This window comes from Arvicanthis niloticus, chromosome 22 (assembly GCF_011762505.2).
Source record: "Arvicanthis niloticus isolate mArvNil1 chromosome 22, mArvNil1.pat.X, whole genome shotgun sequence".
Classification (NCBI taxonomy): domain Eukaryota; kingdom Metazoa; phylum Chordata; class Mammalia; order Rodentia; family Muridae; genus Arvicanthis; species Arvicanthis niloticus.
The window spans coordinates 10,771,894-10,786,589 of NC_133429.1; the positions used below are offsets into that span (position 1 = coordinate 10,771,894).

The following is a 14,696-nucleotide window of genomic DNA, read 5'->3' on the forward strand; positions in this document are numbered from 1 at the left end:
AACTGACACTGTCCCTTGTATTCTCTGTCCCTGGCACAGTGCTTGACACAAAGTACGCGCTCAACAAATGCTTGAGGTACACTGTGCTGGTGGGTGAGAGCTTTCTTTGGGCCAAACTCTGTGGAGGTTGTTCTGTCTTTGCTTCCTCTTTTGTGAGGTTTGAAAGAGCTTCATTTTCAGCTAGATTCACAATCCAGGCTCTGCGAAGTACCAGACTAAAAGCTTTGAGAGACCAGTACATTTACAGGCATCTGTACTTCTGAAATTCCCAGCTGCATTGTGGAAACTATTAGCCATTCAGATAGCTGCAGTTTGCCACAAAGGTGGAACACAGCCAGGCTCCAGCGCTGTAGGAGTCACGCAGGCGTGGGGGGATGCCTGCCTCTTCTGTTGCACTGAGGAGTTAGTGTTACAGGGCCGTCCTGAAAAGGGCAAACTCTGGGCTTTATTAGTTGGCTCCCCTGTTTTTCCTCAAGACATTGTCCTATTGAGGCCCATCTTTTTATGTCTGTCCTCAAGGCCAGGGACTATTATTATTCAACTGTATGGAAATACTTCCAGTCACCTTGTTGAGCATCTGTCTTGGTAGCCACTGCCTGGAAGGAGAGGGGCTATACTGGTTAGATTTTTGTCAACTTGACCCAAGCTAGAGTTATTTGGGAATAGGAGACTCACTGGAGAAAGTGCCTCTGTCAGATTGACCTGTAGGCAAGTCTATAGGGCACTGGTTGAGAACCAGTTGATGCTGGAGGGCCCAGCTCACAGAGTTGGGTTCCCCCTCTGGCTTCAGTTCTGCGCATGTGTTCCTGAGTGCTGGAAGAAAACAAGCTGAGCAAGTTCCCCGTGGCCTCTGCTTTAGCTCCTGCGTTGAGTTCCTGTCCTGACTTCCCTTGACAATGGAATAAACCCTTTCCTCCCCAAGTTGCTTCTGGTCATTGTACTGGCTGGTTTTGTGTGTCGACACAAGCTGGAGTTATCACAGAGAAAGGAGTCTCCCTTGAGGAAGTGCCTCCATGAGATCCAGCTGTAAGGCATTTTCTCAACTAGTGGTCAAGTGGGGAGGGCTTAGCCCATTGTGGGTGGTGCCATCCCTGGGCTGGCTGTCTTGGGTTTTATAAGAAAGCAAGCCAGTAAGCAATACCCACCATGTCCTCTGCATCAGCTCCTGCCTCCAGGTTCCTGCCCTGTGTCCTGTCCTGACTTCCTTTGGTGACGAACAGCAATGTAGAAGTGTAAGTCGAGTAAACCCTTTCCTCCCCAATTCCATCATGATGTTTTGTGCAGGAATACAGACCCTGACTAAGACAGTCATCATGGTGGGTTTTTGTTTTGTTTTTAAATTTCATATACATAGATGTTTTATCTGTATGTATGTCTGTATGAGGGTGTTGAATCCCCTAGAACTGGAGTTACAGACAGCTGTGATCTGCCATACAGGTTCTGGGAATTGAATTCAGGACCTCTGGAAGAGCAGCCAGTGCTTTTAACCACTGAGCCGTCTCTCCAGACCCTGGCCGTGGTGTTTTATGGAGCAATAGAAACCCTAAGGCAGGTTCTGGGCTGGTTGAGGATGGAGTAGGTGGGTTAGGGGTAGACTGGATGTGACACAGATCCAAGGCTCAACCACTGTGCAGCTTGCTGACCTGGGCATGTTCCTGACTCTAATCCTCAGAACTCTGAGCCACCAACAAGCAGGAGGCTCTGTTTTTTTCTTGCTGGGCAGTGAGCTTAGCACGGCTGGCTGGGAGATGCTGAGTCTTCCCCACCCCACCCCCCAGGCTAATGGAGGCTTCCGACTGCAGTTCTGACCTCCATGCGGTGAACAGAACCACATCACTGTGGCTGGTTTAGTGTGGGCTTTGGCAACTATCTCAGTAAATATGCAGAACTGTACATGGTGTTCAGAAGTCTTGAGAACGCCCACGGGGAGAAATATCAGGTTGGGGATTTCTTGGCACACACACAGGTGCAAGATAAATGAACCCAAATGTGACATTTAAGTCAGTGCTTTGTGCAGCCTGACTTGAAAACTTGCCATGTGCCTTCAGGCAAGTGGTGCTTGGTGGTTCCAGGGAGCCAACAGAGTGTGGGTTGACAGGCTCACTGGGGGTCTTGATGCTTGCCCAGCTTTTCTTTCTGTAAAATGGGCACAGCAGCACCAACAAGCAGGCAGCAGAAGCTGGTAGGTAGGTGCGCTCAGCTCTGGGTCTGGGGGAAGGAAGGTTCTGGATTCTTATACAGTATAGAGGAGAGACTGACGTTTGTGATCGAAAATATACAGTTAGGAAATGGCAGACACCAGGCTGTCTCCAACAGCTCCGTGTATTCTCAGAGCGGTGGAAGTGGATGGGAGCCACAAGGAGACATTCCCTGGGACAGTAGCTGTGGGGTTCCCCAGCTGGCACAGCTGGTGAGAGCAGCGAGCATAGTGGGAGTTCACTCCTCCTGAAGTGACCTCATCTGGATGTCATGGAAGTGGGCAGCTTCTATTGGTTAATGTTCCCAAACAGTGACAAAATACCTGGCAGGATAAAGAAGGAAGGGTTTGGGCTTACAGCATGAGGGTACTGTCCATCATAGCACAGGACCTGGAGCAGGACCCACCTCCAGGCTAGTGGAGGTTGGTCACACTGAATCTGCAGTCAGGACGCAGCAAGAAATGCTGGTGGCCAGCTCACTCTTTTTTATTCAGTCCCATGGCCTGGTGCTCCCCATATCTAGGTCGGTCTTTGCTCCTCCGTTAGCCCAGTGTAGAAGCTCCTCAGACATGCCCAGAGGTTTGTTTCCATGGTGATACTAGATCCTATCAGGCTGACGGTTAAGATTGGCCATTGCAGAGCTCTACATGATGGTGTTGATGTGCAAATGGGTTGGTTCAAGGGGATGCGGTCTGGTCTCAGCCTGGACAAACAAACAGGGCTCAGAGTAGGATGTAGACACAGAGGACCAGTTGTGGTCTGTCCCTGCTGGCATCAGAATATAATGACTCCCGAGCCTCCATACAGGGGCACGTCTGTGCCCACCCTGAGCTTAGTGCCCTCCTTTTCTTCCTTTTTCTCTTATTTAAAGACAGGGACTACCCTGTCTACCCAGGCTACCCTTGAACTCAGTGTGTAGCCGAGAATAACCTTGAACTCCTGATCCTTCTGCCACAACTTTGTGAGTGCTGGGGTCCCAGGCGTGCACCCCCATACCCATTCTCTCTTTCACCCTTTGCTAAGCCACGTGTCCTTTTCTCTCGCAGTATCCTGCGGAGATCAGGAAGTATGAGTATGACCCAAACTTTGCCATCCGGGGACTCCATTACGACGTCCAGCGGGTGAGTTTGATCTCCTGTGTTTCTGCAGTCTCTTGGTGTTTGGAATAAAGCACTGCTCAGTGAAACCACTGGCGCTTTCCTTGGGGAATGGTTGGGATGAAGTTCTTTGGGGTTGCAGAACCAGATGATCTGAGTATATTTGGTAGAGGCAGTTGGAAGAGGCATGAGGAAGGCTTGCAGTCAGGGTGCTGTTTGGGAGTGTCAGCTAATACTGGTCACATGGAAGGGAGGCGGAGCCAGCTGTCATGGTTTTCCCTTTTTCTTTTGCTCATATGTTACTCCCTTAAAACGCTCCTCAGTTAGCAAGCAAGGCTTTTGGAAACTGCATGCAGTGGTTCTCAACCTGTGAGTTGTGACCCCCTTGGGATATAATGGTCCTTTCACAGGATTGGCAGTATCTAAGACCATCATAAAACACAGATATTTATATTATGATTCATAACAGTAACAGTTATGAAGTGTCAAGGAAAGTAATTTTATGGTTGGGGGTCACCCCAACATGAGGAACTGGGGCTGGATGGATGACTCAGCATTAAAGGCTAGGCTCACAACAGCTGTATTAAAACTCATAGCATTAGGAAGGTTGAGAACCACTGTGTTCCGGAAATGTAATAGTGACAGGATTTATAGCAACCCTTAGATCGCTCTGTTTGCATGCAAATTGTTATTCACATGTGTGCCCGTGTTTATGTTGTTAAAGGCAGTGTTGATGAAGATCGACGCTTTTCATTACATCCAGATGGGAACGGTGTACAGGTAAGCCATGGTGCATTCACAGGTGTAAGCCGGGGGCATTGGATCTCAGGTCCCGCTAATTGAGGGGGTTGAGGGAAGTGGCCATGTGTAAATCACACCTCTGCCACTCCCTGACTTGTTCAGGAATACATACGTGTCGAGGCTGGTGATGCTGGGCATACATGCCCTCAGGTCATGGGGAGCCATCAGGAGGAGGCTGGCTGGGATGCAGAGAGAGGTCCTGGGAGGAGGCCTAGAGGGCTGGGGTGCTGGGGTGGGGAGGGAGAGCATCTCATTCTCACTAAGATGGTTAAGGTGTTGGATATTAAGACTCCCTTTCTTCTTCATTAGAATTCATAGAAGTACTTTGTTTAGGTAGAGATCTCTCACTGTTGAAATGAAAGGTTTTGTCGACATTTTCTTACTGAGGAGGCCCCCGGGAGGGAGGTCTGTATGAACTTAGTCTCTTCCACTTTAAAAAGCACGTGTGTTTATTTTCCCTACAACAGTAAAACAGGTGTGCAGGCAGGCGTGAACAGCAGTGAAGCCACAGGACCGCCAGCCCTGTGTCATCTTCTCTCTGTGCATGCACACATGCACACGTGTATAGTTTCTAGACAGTGTGGTCACAGTTCTTGGTTCTCTGCCCCCTGTCCTTACACTTCAGTTGTTATGGCTGTCCTTCTTTGTGCTGCCTCCTTAGGTCTCACCCGAGGACTCACAAGCGGAGGTGTGCACCTTGATCTTCTTCCTTGTACTCTTAAACTTAAGAACTTCTTTTTCATTTGTTTCTTTTCCTACCCAGGTGTCTCTGCTTTTTCAAAATGTCACATGGGTCAAACATGATTATTTTCCAATAACTTAAATGTATTTCTTTTTTTAAAAACCAAAACAAAACAAAAAACCAGACACTATCTCTTATTGTGATCTAGCCTGACTGCTTGTCTCAGGGCAGGCTTTGTCAGAGGACAACGTTGTGGACTTAGTTCCAGGGATCAGACCCAGATTAACTGCCACAGAAGTGAGGGTCACCAGTGCTAGGAAAGGCCTCAGCCGATCTTTCCTTTTGTCTATATATCTCTGTCTCAGTTATGGTTTTATTGCTGTGAACAGACACCATGACCAAGGCAACTCTTATAAGGACAACATTTAATTGGGGCTGGCTTATAGCTTCAGAGATTTGTCCATTTTCATTATGGTGGAGAGCATGGAAGCATGCAGGTAGACATGGTTCTGGAGAAGGAGCTGCAGAAAGAGACTGACTGTGTGTCACACTAGGTATAGCATGATTGAATGACACCTCAAAGCTCACTCCCACAGTGAAACACTTCCACCAAAAAGACCACACCTCTTTTTGGTGCTGATTCCTTTGGCCAAACATCCAAACCCATGAATCTCTGGGGCCATTTGTCTTCAAACCATCATGGTCTCTGTTTTCTCCCTGACCTCAGGGACATGTGCCCCTCCTCTTTTACCAGTGTCCCACAGTGCACTTGAAGTCTTTGGCATATGGCTAGGTTTTAGGCTTTTTATTCTACCTGCTGTCAACTTTTGGTTGTTTCTACATAAATTTTTAAATTACTGGGTTCATTAAGACTTGTAGTTGAGTAACTGAAAATGAGCACAAACTGGTTTAATAATAAGAAACCGCATTGCTTTGCTGACTGAAGTCTAGGAACAGATCTGGGTGTAGGCATGGCTGACTTGGAGCTTGAAATTGATACTGTCAGAGCTCACTTCTCTTTCTCGTGTGCGCGTCTGTGTGCTTTTATTTTGTGTTTACGTGTGTGTGCTTGTGTGTAGCGGTCAATGTTAGGTGTCTTTCACTCTTTATTTTTGAGACAGGGTCTCCCCCTGAACTTGAGGCTCACTAATTTGACCAGACTGGCTGGTCAGCAAGCCTCAGGGGTCCATCTATCTGTCTCTGTTTCCATAGCATAGCACTGGTGCGATTATAGGCATGGGACTACTGTGTCCAGCTTATACTATCTGTTGTTGTTGTTATTGTTGTTAAATATGGGTTATGGGGGATCAACTTGTACTCCTCGTGCTTGTGTGGTAAGGGCTTCCCCGACTTTCTGTCTTGGAACCCCTCTCTGACTTGGTGTTCTCAAGCAAGGTGAGTTTGCATCCCCCAGCCTCAGCTCTAGAGAGAAAAGCTTCATACCGTTAGCATAGGGAGTGGATGAGCTGGCCTCTGCTCTGCATTCCCCTAGCCTGCCTGGCCTGTCTCATGCTCCTCTCCCCTCTCCTTGTCTTCTGGAAATCTCCCATTTCTACCCCCATTTGTGGCCCACTGTGTCTGTCCTGCTTCACCCTCCTGGCCTGAAGTGGCCCTGCTCCTTCCTTGGTCCATGCCAGGCCCTCCTCACCCTGCCCCTATCCCTGTTGTCCCTTTGTTTATGTGTCCAAGTCCCTTGTGTTGGCAGAGTGACTGTCCAGGGTGGCTGGGGTCATCCTCACTTCCTCCTTGCTGCCTGCACATCACTGGTCTCTGCAGGCTCTTGATGCTCTGCAAGTCTTGGTTTCTCTGTAACATGGCCAGCCCTAGAGCTGCTCTGCACAGCTGGCTGTGGAGTGGAGGTCTGCAGGATGGGCAGGCAGAAGTGCATTTCTCGTTCTCCTCTGAACAAGTTGAGAATAAATAGTGGGAAGAAACCTGCAAGGTCCAGTTGTGCTCTGTTTTGAGATCTGCTGTAGGTTATGCACTTGGACTTGTGTTTCATTCAGTGGCAGCACTGGCTTCCAAGGGCGAGCTCAGGCCTGAAGGGGTTTGGGGGAGGCAGGGGAAGGGAGAGAGGAGGAAGGGAGGAACACCTCAGCCCTCAGCTCCTGGTTCCCCTCATGCTTTTGCTTGCTTTCTTTCCTTGTATGGCTCTGTAGATGGCTGCTTTGCGAGAGCTGTCCTCCAAGGTCAGTCTAGAACGCTCTGCTTTGTTAGCAGCGTCTTATCTGATTGTTGGAGCACAGCGTTCATTTATTCTCAAAAGGCTAAGAGTTCTAACAAGTCAGTCAGGCAAAATGTCAGTGACTGCAACAGGGTGTTTTTAAACCTAATGTGGGGAGTGGAGGTAGGAGGGTGTCACATGTCAAAGTAGAAACTACATTGTGTGTGCACCTCAGTATCGGGTTTACATAGAGTGTGCACCTCAGTATCAGAAGGCTTTGTACCTAATCAGCTGGTTGGAACTCCTGCTGATTGACTTGCCCCTGTGAAAGGCAGCCAGGCCCTCTGGTTTCCTAGTTACTGATTCTGTTTCTCAAGTGCTCACTGATGGAGAAGGGTGGAAAAGCAGCCCCCCTGGGATGGGCAACTCCAGGTGAGCATGTGGCACCCGCTCAGCATGCTGGTGGCAGAGGCCAGAGTGACACTCGAATTCACTGGCTATGCAGGAACTGGGCTCATTTGCAAATTCCAGGGGCCGGCAGATGGTGGATGTACAGAGAAGGATGGCTCTCGGTGTCACATAACATTCTTCCCCCCACCCCTTCCCGCTGCCTGCCTACCTTGGGTCATGGGTATAATCCATGTGTGACTTTTTCCACCTCAGCACGCAATGTCGGGGACAGTAATGAAGGAAGAATGAGTCAGAACAGGAACAACCTTTCTCTGCTCGTGTGTGTGAAACACTCCGGCCCAGAGCAAGTCCTTGGGAAGCCCTCCACCATAGTGGGCTGAGAGCTGGGGAGACCCCAGATTTAAACCCTACACGCTGCTTTCTACTTTGCTAACTTTGAGGAAGACACATGGCCACTCCTGTGGAAAGAATACTGAGCCCTAGGAAGGATGACAAGTAATTGAGTGCCCATGTGGAACACTGCTTGGCATGTCGGAGGTGTGAAGTAGGATTCATTACTGGTGTAAATCTGTTTTGTTTGTTGTTGTTTTCTGAGACAGGGTTTCTCTGTGTAGTCCTGGCTGTCCTGCAACTCTGTTTGTAAACCAGGCTGTCCTGGAACCCAGAGATCTGCCTGCCTCTGCCTCCTGAGTGCTGGGAGTAAAGGTGCTCACCACCTCCACCACCACGGTGGGGCGTAAATCTGGATCTTGTTAGCAACAAAGGCTGGGCAGTAGTAACATCCTGCCCTCCGGCTGCAGCTGCTGCTGTGGCATGGTTTGTCTCATGGGACTAACAAGTCTCCTGCCATAGTGGGAAAACCCCATCAGTAGGTGGAAGTCCGGAGGCACTGGTTTTCTCTGTTGAGCGTCTGTATTTTTTGCAGAGGCCTCAGTGTTGTTCCTGATGAAGAAGTCATAGACATGTACGAGGGTTCCCACGTGCCCTTGGAGCAGATGAGTGACTTCTATGGAAAGGTGAGGAAAGGCACTGGCTCACTGAAGCAGCTGTCTTTCTCTTCTGCTTGGCAGTTCTGTGGCTTGGGAGAACATCTCGGGGAGGAAGGACTTACTTTAGCGCCTGGTTTTAGAGGTCTTGGCTCTGGGGCATCCAGGTCTATGGTGAGGCAGAGCATCGGTTAGAAGGGTGTGGTGCAGGAAAACAGGGAGCAGAGGGAGGAGAAAGCTAAGGCTTTGGGGGCAGAGATACATCTTCCTACGGCTGAGCCCTGGTTCCTGATAGTCAGATGTGAGTTAGTCAGGACATTGGCCTCCTGATGCAGGGAACAGCCTTATGATCTGGTGACTGTGCTGTAGCACCAGCTGGTAAGAGCCAAGCCTTGAGCTCATGACATTTTGGGGAAGGGGCACTTGTGGGTAAAGACCTTTAGCTGTTGGGCTCGCCTGCTCTGTGTGATTCATGGAATCTGGAGATTGAGTGTGGGGGCATTGTAGAGCATTGTAGACTGCAGAGGTTGCAGTGCTGGAGAGCCACTGTGGGCTCTTGCTGAGGCCTGGTGTTGCTCATTTCCCCCTCACAGGGGGACCGTCTTTCCATCTCCTATCTATCCCATTTGTTACCATCCTGGAGCAGCTGTGGCCCCACCTTTTGGTCAAAGTCACTAGGGGCTACCAGAGGAGCTGTATGTCCTAAGGTGGGCTGAAGCATTCTGAGACTGACGGCTATGGCTGCCTTTGCCTGGGCCTGACTCCAGCTTTTCTCACCTCTGTGATCTTCTGAGAGGGAGTGGGAAGTGAAGGTGGGATGGAAGGAAAGAAGGAAAGGCAGCAGGGAGGGACTAGCTAAGTGTACCTAGAAAGAGTCGCTTCTACTGAGGCTCAGGAACAAGGGAGTATATTACAGTCTCACGGTTAGAGGCCCCCTCTGTGCAGAGGGAGCCGAATGTGGGTTCCTGGAAACCTCCGACTACCCGGCAGCCTTCTGCTGCTTGTCACCTTGTGAGACCCTTGTGAGACGGATGGGTCTGCGTTTCTAAGCCTGCCTTCCCTCTGCAGAGTTCTCACGGGAACACCATGAAGCAGTTCATGGACATCTTCTCGCTGCCTGAGATGACCCTGCTGTCCTGTGTGAACGAGCACTTCCTGAAGAACAACATTGATTATGAGCCGGTGCACTTGTACAAAGACGTCAAGGTAGGGCAGAGGGCAGGACGAGGGCAGCCTGTGACACTGTGGCTTCCCAGAGAAGGCCGGCTGCTGTCTAGGGGTGTGAATGTGTGTATGTGTGTGTATTCGTGTGGTGTGTGTGTGTATTTTTGTGGTATGTGTGTATTTGTGTGATGTGTGTGTATTTGTGTGGTGTGTGTGTATTTGTGTGGTGTGTGTGTATTTGTGTAGTGTGTGTGTATTTGTGGTGTGTGTGTGTGTGTGTGTGTGTGTGTGTGTGTGGTGGTTCGAGTAGTCCCGCTCTGGGCTCACTTGTCTCTGTGACTGACAGTGGAGGTCATAAAGGGACACAGCTGTTTCAAAATCATCAGGACAATTGGGGCAGCATGCTTTATCACAGATATGCCCTCTGTGACCTGGACTTCTGATCTTCTGGCAGTCCTGCCTGCCCTCCTACCCAAGCCTGGCATGAGGAGGTTATCTCCTTCACACAGGAGAGGCCACTGTCCGTGCCCCATTCCCTGTGATGCAGAAGTCACCCAGAGGGAGCCCTTTTTAAATATATACTTTCAAATGGCAGAACATAAATGCACACCTTTGTGGGGTGTGGTGTGCACTGTACCCCCTCAGGATGCCCACGAATGACGCTGGGGGTGGGGAGAGATTGGTTAATAGGGAACCTTTTTCTCATATCTGCAAAGGCTGGCAGAAGTCATGTCAGAATCCCACTGGAGGACCACAGACAGATACTACCCTTAGATGCACATGTGCATGTTTTTTATAAGTTTGTATTTTATTTCACGTTCACAGTCATATTTATTTATTTATTTTCTTAGTAAATGAACATTTAGTACCTACCTATCATGATTGTTAGGGGTCTAAATAACATATGCAAAATAGCACAATAACTTGCACATAGTAATGTTTCAAACAGTGTTAACTTTATGCAAATGTGATTTTTAAAAATGTGTGTGTGTGTGTTTCTTTGTGTATGTGTATTTGTGGTGTATGTGTGTGTGCACATGCGCATGGCTGTGCACACGGGTATAGTGTTTTGAAGCAATAGTTCCATTTAATTTATCTATTATATGTTCTTACAGCCATAGTTTTTGTTGTTGCTTGTTTTATTTTTCTTTGTTTTGAGACAGGGTCTCACTCTGTATTCCTGGCTGGCCTGGAACTTGTTCTGTAGGCCTCACAGACCTTGAACCCTTGGAGATCAGCCTGCATTTGTATCCTGAGTGCTGGCATTATAGGCTTGTACTCCTGTATCTGCCATAGCCACAATTTTCTTTAATTGAAAATATTTTTTCAAACAATATATTCTGATCATGACTTCCCTTCACCCAACTCTTCCTTTTTTCTCTCTTTAGAGGCTAACAACAGAAGAACAGAATTAACACACACACAGACACACACAACCGAAGTCAATAAAAACACAAGCGAGAAACCATAATTTACAGACAACAGACCAGTTAAGACAAAACACGCCCAAACAAAGCAATGAGACAAAAGTCTACAGCAATACCATTGAGTTCAGTTCGAGTTGGTCATCCACTGCTATGCTGGGGCCTGCCTTACATGTGGATGATATACCCAGTGAGATTCCGCTGGAGACAACTAATTAAAATATTTATATATTTATAAAGATACATATTTTTAAAATCTTTTTTAAAAAAGATTAATTAATTTATTTTATGTATGTGAGGGCATCGGATCCCATTGTGGTTGCTGGGAATTGAACTCAGGATCTCTGGAAGAATAGTAAGTGCTCTTAACCACTGAGCCATCTCTCAGACCCTCAAAGATACGTATTTCTATACTAAAATTTTTATTGTACACTCATAGCCAGTGTAAATTTTGTTGTTTTTATTTTTTTGAGACAGGGTCCCTCTGTGTAGCCCTGGCTGTCCTGGAACTTGATATGTGTAGGTCAGGCTGGGCTTGAACTCACAGAGAGTGCTTCTGCCTCTTGAGTGCCAGGATTAAAGGCTTGCACCACTATGCCCCGCCTCTGTGTGTGTGTTTATGGGTGTTTTGTCTGTATTTATGTCTGTGCCCTGTGTGTGTGCCTGGTGCCCTAGTCTGTTGAGAGCCACCACATGGCTGTTAAGAATTAAATCCAGGCCCTCTGGAAGAGCAGCCAGTACTCTTAACCATTGAGCCATCTTTCAAGTTCCCTCATCCAATGTAAATTTTTATTGTCCTGATTTCAGGGTTTTGGAGTTGAGGGTGCCTTGAACTTTCTAAGCATCACTTTGATAAAAAAAAAAATTGGGCTAAGTTTAAATATTTAGTTTTTAGTTCTCCTTTTGTGCATACAGACACTCTGTACTTAAGACTCATTTGCAGCAGAGGAGAAATGTTTACGTGAAGGTTCAGTTTGTCCTCCAGGGATTGCTCCCACCAACAGCAAGCACTTGCATAGAGCTGATGACGTTTCAGACTCTACTCTGGCTGTTTTATGTTAACTCATCAAGCCTTTGCACAGAGAGCTTGACTGTCTTGCCCAACATCACACAGCAGGACCTAGATTCTTAATCCAGGCAGGTTCATTGCCTTCTGTGTTGGGTAAAACTGAAATAGGTTTATGTTGAAGGTAATTGAGATTAAGTTTATAGCCCAGAGTGGTCCACTCTGACAGATGTCCACTGATAAGGTAAGACTTAGACCCCTGCTAGGAGTACCAGAAAGTCTCCATGGCACTCCAGGAGTCTACAAAGGACTGCTAGGCATCTTCCAGCCTGTAAGCAGAGCTCTGCAGTGACGTCTGGTGACACCGTGCTGGCACAGCCCTGAGCCTGCAATGGACTTTCTGTCTCTCTCCCTCTTTTCCTGCATCTGCCAGTTGGACTCTCACTCCATTGAGAGAGGAGGTGTCTTTGTGCCCCTGCCTTTGCCTCTTGCCTCTGCCTTTGCCTACCTTACAGAACTGTTTGCATGTAGGCATGAGGAAGGAAGGACTGAGGATGCAGGGCAGCGACTCCCTTCCTGCAGGCTGTCTGGCCTTTGTTTATCATCCTGCATGTAAACTGCTGTCTGTCATGTGGGACCTCATTCAGAATTACACAAATGACCTTTTCAAAGGAGGCGCTTAGAAATTGTATTGGCAACAGCCTCTGTCACTGTGGAAACACAAGCTTTCCCTCAAGGCCTCCTGGGCTAAGTGGGCTAGCGCTGGGATGTGTAGAACGTGGACTGGCCGGAAGTGAGCCCTGAAGCTGTGCCAGTGGCACTAACTCCTGCTTGCTCAGCTCCTTTTCACTGATGACGAATCTGCCTTTTCACAGGACTCCATAAGGGATGTCCACATCAAAGGAATAATGTACCGGGCAATCGAAGCAGATATTGGTATGCACTCAGCAGCACTTGCTATGTTGGTGTGTGGGCATTTAAACATTGCACCCTGGGGGCTAAGCAGGGACCATAGGTGTTTCCCAAGGATTGTTTAAGGCCCCTAATCCTGGCAGTGTAGATGCCTGCTCTGTTCTAGAACTTGGTGTCTGTCAAAGTCTAAGTCTAAGAGAGGGGATGACAGCTGTACCATATTACCCTTCAGTTCAGTGGGGTGTGTGTGTGGGAGGGGTAGTCTTTGTTTCCTGTGCACTGGGCACTCACATACTTCCCAGAATCAATCTTCCTTGAGACCTGAGTTTCCCCACTGTGCATAGGACACTGCTTACTTTAGGTGCCCATCTTGCAAGTGCCTGGAGAGTGCCTGATTCTGTCCTGACTGTGTGAATGTCTCTCCCGTTCATAGACAAGTACATCTGTTATGCTGAGCAGACACGTGCGGTGCTGGCTAAACTGGCTGACCACGGCAAGAAGATGTTCCTCATCACCAACAGCCCAAGTAGCTTCGTGTAAGTTCTGCCTTCCTTCTGCAGCTGCTGGCTCGTGAGTCAAATGCCATTCGTCTTAGTAGCTGGAAAGAAACAGTTTGCAAGAAAATAAAAAAAGTCCATCCCTTTGATGTCAGCTCACCTGGCTGCCTTGTTCCAGAGACAAAGGGATGCGGTACATCGTGGGGAAGGACTGGCGGGACCTGTTCGATGTGGTCATCGTTCAGGCTGAGAAACCGAACTTCTTCAATGACAAGCGGAGGTGAGGGCCAGCCAGCTGGGGGACTTGACTGTACCTGTGAATGCAGGCATAGCAGAGCCAGTCACAGAGTCAGAAGCATCCGAGACATGGCTGCTCATCTGTAACCTGCCTAACTCACACTTAGCTTCAGGAACAGTGGGACGGACACATAGCAGTGTTCTCAGTGGAGTGTGGGCTGCTGGGGTTCCAAGTCAGCCTTTAGGGATTGAGACAACAGTGGAGAACAAGGATTAATGCCACACAGCAGAGTAGGCTTGGGCTCCGGGTGCCTTGTGGGGTGTAAGGGAACACCACCAATGCCAGACTGCCTGGTGGCAGCTCTTGAAACAGCTAATTGGTGCATTTCAAATTGTAGTTGGATTTTGCAGAATTCTCTGCATCGCAGTACAAGTCTCAGCCATGTCTTATATAATGTCCTCCTGCCTCTAGGGCTTTGGGAAGTGGGAGGGAAGAAGTCAGGATCAGTGCAAGAGTACTAAAGTGTCCTTTACCCTGGGGACAGATAGTGGCCAACTCCTAGAGGCCAATATAGTTGAAGATTCTTACAATAGATAGCATTCTAGGAAGAGCTTCTGTCTGTCTATGGCCTAGTTTGGAAAGGGTTTTCCCAGACCTTCTCCCATCTGTAGTTGGTGACCCGCACCCTTATGGCTGCTGACCTAACTCTGGGTAGTTCTAAGGACACTCACATGGTGTCCGAAGTTAAGGCAGCATGTGTTGTACCACTGGGGTGCTAAGTTCTCAGAGTCACAGTGACTCTGTGAAGACAAGGCAAGCTCAAGAACTGAGTCTTGAGTGTAGTCAGAAGCTATACACTGGCCATCTTGCTTTTAGCACCTTTGCAGGGCTTCTGTGAAGCCTGGCCCTCCCTTTACCCAGGCTCTTCTGAAAGGTTTATTTAAGGTGGAGGGTTAGGGTCTGGGCTCTTCCGGGGAGGGACTCAGCCTAGCACTGTTTTTTTCCCCTCCCTTGTTCTGGATGTCTGGAATAATGGCTGAGACATCCCCTTTCCTTCTGTTGTTTATTGAGGATGACTCGTCATTCAGAATATCCATGTGAGGGATGTTACACAGC

General features: G+C 48.4%; 1 protein-coding gene across 2 annotated transcripts in view; it reads left to right on the forward strand.

Moving 5' to 3' along the window:
* Nt5dc3 (5'-nucleotidase domain containing 3) overlaps window positions 1-14,696 on the forward strand; it is a 49,076-nt gene that overhangs the window by 18,924 nt on the left and 15,456 nt on the right. For both annotated transcript variants that reach the window (XM_076919876.1, XM_076919875.1), the window contains exons 3-9: window positions 3,245-3,319; window positions 4,020-4,075; window positions 8,279-8,369; window positions 9,408-9,545; window positions 12,809-12,869; window positions 13,279-13,381; window positions 13,521-13,622. In XM_076919876.1, coding sequence (XP_076775991.1) covers window positions 3,245-3,319; window positions 4,020-4,075; window positions 8,279-8,369; window positions 9,408-9,545; window positions 12,809-12,869; window positions 13,279-13,381; window positions 13,521-13,622 — 626 coding nt within the window. The remainder of the gene's footprint in view (window positions 1-3,244; window positions 3,320-4,019; window positions 4,076-8,278; window positions 8,370-9,407; window positions 9,546-12,808; window positions 12,870-13,278; window positions 13,382-13,520; window positions 13,623-14,696) is intronic.